Source organism: Salvelinus sp. IW2-2015, unplaced genomic scaffold (genome assembly GCF_002910315.2).
Source record: "Salvelinus sp. IW2-2015 unplaced genomic scaffold, ASM291031v2 Un_scaffold629, whole genome shotgun sequence".
NCBI lineage: Eukaryota > Metazoa > Chordata > Actinopteri > Salmoniformes > Salmonidae > Salvelinus > Salvelinus sp. IW2-2015.
Window position 1 is genome coordinate 207,147 of NW_019942585.1, and position 6,876 is coordinate 214,022.

General features: G+C 47.0%; 1 protein-coding gene across 1 annotated transcript in view; it reads right to left on the reverse strand.

The window, feature by feature from the left end:
- Positions 1-250: 250 nt before the first annotated feature.
- LOC112068632 (uncharacterized) overlaps positions 251-6,876 on the reverse strand; it is a 23,768-nt gene continuing 17,142 nt past the window's right edge. The window contains exon 6 of the mRNA XM_024135812.2: positions 251-2,044. Within this exon, the coding sequence (XP_023991580.1) occupies positions 913-2,044 (1,132 nt within the window). The 3' untranslated portion in view covers positions 251-912. The remainder of the gene's footprint in view (positions 2,045-6,876) is intronic.

Genomic DNA, 6,876 nt, shown 5'->3' on the forward strand with positions numbered 1-6,876 from the left:
TGTGTTCAGGGAGTGATATATGAACTGTCCGTCTCTCCAGGGTGTATCGGGAGAGTGATATATGAATGTCCCCTCTCTCGCCAGGGTGTTCGGGAGAGTGATGATTATGAACTGTCCCCACTCTCCCGTGGTGTCTCCGGGAGAGTGATATTGAACTGTCCCTCTCTCCCAGGGTGTCTCAGGGAGAGTGATACATGAAGTGTCCCCTCTCTCCCAGTGTGTCTCAGGGAGAGTGATACATGAACTGTAATTGATTTTTCCTGACTGAAAAGAGCATGCACGTCACAGACCTCTTTGGGTAAACCGACCTTGACAGAAAATAATTTATTGAGGTCAAATGTTAACAGCAAAATCACTCTCTCTCTCTCTCTCTCATCCTGTATCACCCAATTCTGTGTTCTGTGTATTTTCTACACTGTATATACAGTGGGGAGAACAAGTATATACAGTGGGGAGAACAAATGCAAATTAATTACTTAAAAATCATACAATGTGATTTTCTGGATTTTTGTTTTAGATTCCGTCTCTCACAGTTGAAGTGTACCTATGATAAAAATGACAGACCTCTACATGCTTTGTAAGTAGGAAAACCTGCAAAATCATCAGTGTATCAAATACTTGTTCTCCCCACTGTATATACACATGTATAAGCCTCCAGAAAATGCAGGTATACACACACAACACAAACAGAAATGTGACTCTAGAAAATATTTGAATCACTATATCAAAAGTGCTTTGGATAAATAACTACAATTTATTCCATTCATCAAAACAAATCGAGATAGAACCCCCCCCCCCATTCCTTTCTTTGATTGTCTCCAACACACTAGTSTTTAAACCTGAGCCATACCCTGCATGTCTTCTGCCAATGTGTTATGCTGGTGAATGAGGAAGTATGGGGCGGATCAACGTCTATTGCATATAAACACAAGGGTTGGCTTTGTGCTGCCCAGCATTCATCACACGGTGGGGCATAACGTTCCTCTGAGAGTGTCCCACGGCATGGCTCATGTCGTGTCCGCTGCCGTCCGACCACTGGGGTGAGTCCACGGGCTCCTGCTTGATGGTCTGGCGCGGTCCGTGACCTTTAAACTCGTAGTCCAACTTGTCCTGCTGCTGCATGTAGCCCTTGTTGTTGTGCTCCATGGGGCCGCTTGCGTACACGTCGATGCAGTTGATGCTTTGGCTGCTACAGAGGGGGTCTGAGTGGGACAACCTCTGGGGACTGAACTGGGACTGGTCCTTATTGACCACACTCTTCAAGGGCCTGCCGCCCCCCATGTTATTATAGTTCTGGAAGGGGCCGTTGTTGTAGGGCGGGCTGATGGGGCTGATGCCCGCCTTGCCCCTCTGGCACGGCGAGTACTGTTCGTAGTATTCCGCCTCCGACTTCATATGGAGGCCGTTGTTGTCGACATAGCTGTTGCCATTGTGGTAGCGGTGGTCCAAGGGCTCCCGGCAGGGCCACGGACGGCCATACGCGTCGCAGCCYTTCTCCGAATCCGAGTCCTGCTCCACCTTGATGGGCATCTCAGGCAACAGGAYGTTGCCGTAGCACTCGCTCTTCACCGCCTCTCCCACGCAGTACAGGTCCAACTCGCCGGAGCTCTCGAGGCTCTCGTACATCCTGGGCACGTAGATTTCACCACCTCGCCCTCCTCCGTGGCACATGCTGGGGGACATGCGGTAGGGCTTGCCATAGTGCCCACCCTTCCCGAGTCGATTAGAGGGGGTGTAGCCGCCACCTTGCCCCCCCCGGATGGGCCCCGAGGCAGGCCGCATGGGCCACAGGGAGTCCAGGCCTGGGCCTTTGTGGTGGGGGGCACCGCCCATGGAGGTCTTACAGTAGTTGAGGGGCTCGTCCTGTCCAGAATAGCCCCCCTCTGTCTTGTACTTGAGGCTGTCTTTGGAGAGGGGCGTCCAGGGGGCGTGGCGGCGCTGCTGGGGACCCCCAAGTTTGGTGCAGTTGAGGAGCAGCGGGTCCCCGCCATCGACCATCCCCCCCGCACTGCCAGCCTGCCTCCTCAACTGCTCCTCTCTCTCACTGCAACATGGAGGAAGAGAGAGAGGGAGGGAGATTAGTGTGATGCATTTGATACAGGGAGAATGACAGAGATGATACAGGAAGAAGAAAGACAAGATATACAGGAGAATGACAGAGATGATACAGGGAGAATGACAGAGATGATACAGCGGAGAATGACAACGATAATACAGGGAAATGACAGAGATGATACAAGGAGAAGAACAAGAGATCAGAGAGAATACAGGAAGAAATGTACAGAAGTATGTGACAAGAAAGAATGACAGAGATGATACAGAAGAAGACGAGAATACAGAGATGAACAGGAGAAGACAAGATAACATGGGAGAATGACAAAGATGATACAGGAAAAGACAAAGATGATCACGGAGAGATGACAGAGATGATGAAGAAAGAATGACAGAGATGATACAGGAAGAATGACAGAGATGATACAGGAAAATGACAGAGATGATACAGGAAGAATGACAAGATATAGTGTGATGTCTACCCTCCCTTCTATCTAGTTAGTGATGATGTCCCCTTCTATTCTAGTGTAGTGATAAGATGTCCCCTTCCATTCCAGTTCTAGTGATGAATGTCCCTTTATCTAGTTAAGTGATGTATGTCCCCCTTTATTCTTAGTCGAGTGAAGATGCCTCCCTATCTATATGTAGCTATGTTCCCTTGATTATGTAGTGGATTCCCCTTTCTATTCTAGTGTCGTGATAGTTCCGACTCCACCTTCATTTTAGTGTAGTGATCGATGTCCCCTCCTCTATCTAAGTGTAGTGAAGATGTCCTCCTTCCTATTCTTAGTGTAGTGACCGAGATCGCCCTTCATATTCATAGTGTATAGAGATGTCCCCCTTCTATTCGTAGTGTAGTGATGATGTCCCCTTTCTTATTGCTATACCCTTTCTAGCGTAAGTATTGATGTCTCCCCTGTTCGTCTTCGTTCTCATCTAGGTCATGATGATGTCCCTCCCTCTTCTATCTAGTGTAGTTAGATATGTCCCCGTTCTATTCTAGTGTATGATGATGTCGCCTCCTACTATTCTATGTTTGATGAATGTCCCCTCCACTTCCCTTCTATTCTACAATAGTGATGAGTCTCCCTCCCGCCGCGGTCACAGAATATCAGTCACAAGATATTCGGTCAAATAATTAAGATTGTTATCCGAGCACTTGGGTAGCATTGCCAGAGGGAACATCAGGGGTGATTGCAGACGATGCTCTGCTCACGGAATACTGGCTAACTCGAGGGGAGCGCTAAGGAAACAGCGGAGTCGGTCACCAGCTGTTACTCCACTTCATGCTCGCACGGACGCCGCCGGATACGACAAAACAAACACTTTCCGGTAAGAAGAGAAGGGCGCATGGGGTAACTGCTTAATAATGATATTAACCCAATTGACGCAAGAGTGGGGCATCCATAATCATACAAGACCAGAGAAGTCAAAGTCGTGATCTCTGTTCCACGACAGCACTGGAGAATCTATTACTAGGAACATCCTCACAATCAAGTATGTCGAGAAAATTTCTGGGATTTATCAACAGCGAAAGCGTGGGAGGATTCCCAGTCGTGCAATCAATAATCCCACAACAGCCGACCGTTGTCCAGACCAAAACATGATACGATTAAGCCCACCCCAACACAATCGATGGGCCCTGAACGGAACGATTATTTTGCCTTTGTAATGAAACAGAACACTCACCTGAGGGCTGCATTTATCGTACGCTGGGATTTTAAAAAATCGGCTATAATTCTAAAAACAAACGGTCCCCTAAATTCTAATCAGGTGCATCCAGCATATCTGATGTGGGCTAAACCAGGGCCTGGAAAAAAAAACAAAAAACACAATACTAGACCATTGTTACTAGTATATATTACTCTACTATTTTTTTTTTCGCTTCCCGTCGCTTCTTGCGTTATTTCCCTCCCCCTCATTCCAGCGTTGAAAACAGACCTGAGCGCGGGAGCCTTGTTTTTTGAGTTTCTGTTGTAGGCTGGAATCAACAAAATGGAGCGTGGTCAGCGTACGAAAGGGGGGGCGGGGAGGCCTTATAAGCGTCGCGGAAGATAGTATAACAAGGTCCTAGTTTTTCCCAGACTGGTAGCACAGATCGATATGCCTGAAGATTAGGGAGTTTTGTTTTTAATTAAGCCTTGTTAAAATCCCCGTCCCAGCTACGAGATAATCGCCCTCGGGTGTGTGGTGTTCCAGTTTACAAAGAGTCGATAAAGTTCGTTTCAGGGGCCATCGATTGTGTCTTGCCTTGGGGGGGATATGTAGAATCGCTGTGATATGATTGACGAGAATTCCTTGGTCAGAAATGCGTCGAGACATTGATCGTGAAGGAGTTCAGATCAGGTGACAGACAGACTTGATAGTTCTTTGTTGTGGATGTGTTTATTATTGGGGGTTGGGGGGGGCGTGGTGGCGGCGGGGGGGAGGGGGTCGCTTGGGTGGGTTTTAATGAATGATTTTAACACCACTCTCGTAATCAGCAAACATAAGGCATATCCGCCCTGCTCGCTCTTCTTTTAACCATCGGAAATATGTTTGTTTCTGTTCTGGCGCGATGCAGTTGAAAGAACCAGCGTGGCTGCAAACTCCGACTCCGTTGCAGTCCTTGAGTTAGCCATGTTCCGTGAAGCAGAGGCACGTTGGCAACCCTGATGTCCTCTCTGGAACTGGCAAGCCTTCGTGCTCGGATTTCATTCACCTATTGTCAAGAAGATCTGGACATTGGCTGAGTAGTACTAGGGAGGGAGCGCGGAATGTGCCCGTCTCCGAAGCCTGACCCACGAGACCGCAGCTCGTTAGTGCGCACCCCCTTTTTGCGAATCATAATAGTCTCGAGCCGATCGGTCCGGGCTGGATCAGATCCATTGTATTGGTGGAAGGCAAAACCACCTGGATCCGTTTCGGGAAAAGTCAATATTCCGTGTAGAACGATGATGAGTTTGACGTTAATCCGTATATGTCAGTAGTTACTTCCGACTGTATGTAATGAAAACCTAAGCTTTACCCGGGGTACCGATGTAAGAAATAACACGTAAAAAAACAAATATACTGCATCATTTTTCCAAGGAACACGAAGCGAGGCGGCCATCTCTTTCGCACCGGAGAGCTTGCTTAATTTGAACCACACCTTCTTTAAAAACCATTCTCTCCCCGTAACGGAAGTCTCTGGCGTCCATTTTATAAAAGCAATCAGACATGTGGGGCAATTAGCCCGCTGAAGAAAGTGCTTTATCTGTGACCAAAGCAAGATGCAAAAAGCAGGAAGTTGAAAAATCCCTTTGTTTTGGTGGAGACTGGCCATTAGACTTCCTCGGCTACGCTGTGTCTTTTAACTAAGAGGGAAACGGAGAAATTTATCCTACATTTTTTCAATCCCTTTAGGAGATTTTAGTCTTGTTTTTCTCTCCTCCCTTTCCTCTTTAAATACCCATCAGGAGCATCCATCATGCATCCTCCGCTCCGTGCGCCAAATCTGGTTCATAGCCAGGTTCCCGGAGGCATTAAGAAGCACACCAACTGATTTTGCCTGTGGTTTTCCCAGTATGGTAGAAGGTGAAAAGAGAGTAACGGCCTGGAGACTCATTGCTGGGCTACCCAAACACGCTCTGGCGAAATCCTATCCCTGCATACGACGTTATTATCTCACAATGAATGCTGGATCTGAGGAATTTTTTCCCCGATGGATTTCTAGAACGCACACAATTCAAACCGTTTTGAATTGTCCAGAAACCAATGGGTGGGCCATAGCTAGAACAACGTGGGTAAAGCAGCATTTTGAACATTCGTCCATTGGTTTTGAATCCTCTGAATTGGTTAGAGATTGATCCACTCGCTGATTACTTTGTTTTGTAAAACACCACGATTGCACTGTAACAGCAAACGCTTCAATGATTGGCAGTCGTAGACTGAAGTATGTAGCAAGGCAGAAAATTAGTTTGAGTCGTCAGGACAAAACAGTGCACCGTGTTTCCATAAGCGCATAAAAAACGACGAGTAAATTATTGTCAGACGGCTACCTTCTCACTTCAAATTAAAGTTAACTAGTCTTCTGTTTCAATTAAGAAAGGATACATCCCTAGAACAGAGAAGCTTTCAAGCCAGACCGCCTGAGACGCATGGGCGGTGCACAATTGGCCCCACGTCGTCTGGGTTAGGCTAGCGGGATTTCATTGTCCCATCGCGCCCCTTTCCTTCTAGCGACGCCTTGGGGCGGGCCGACCTTGCAAGACGACTTTGGTTGCAGTTCTATGCGCGTTTCTCTGACACATTGGTGCGGAGCTTGGCTTCGGTTAGCCGAGAGTGTGTCAAGAAATACGTTTTAAAAAGGCTGTACAGCATTCCCCTGCTGATGAAACAATATGCATCTTCTACCGATCCATTGATAGGAAACAGTGTCGGCATCAATAGTGACCATGCCCCAGGAAGCGGGCGGTTTGTCCGTGATGTCGTCCATTTCGTCGTACAGGTGTTATTTCTTGTGGCTTTGTTGGCTACACGTATAAATGTATTTTAACAGAAGGAACGAGAGCATGAAGCTTATTTCCATTTGTCTTGTCTGTTTTTCAAACCACTATCCACAAATTTCTGTTAACAAACTGAAGTTTTTGGGCAGTCGGTTAGGAACTCTACTTTTGTGCATGACACAATACACATTTTCGCAACAATTGTTTACGAGATTATTTCCAACTTTACAATTCCAGGTGTGTCAGAAGTTTAACATACACTAAGTGTGACTGTGTGTCTTAAAAACAGGCTTGGAAAATCCCAGAAAATTATGTCATGGCTTTAGAAGTTCTGATAGGCCCTAATTGACATAAATTG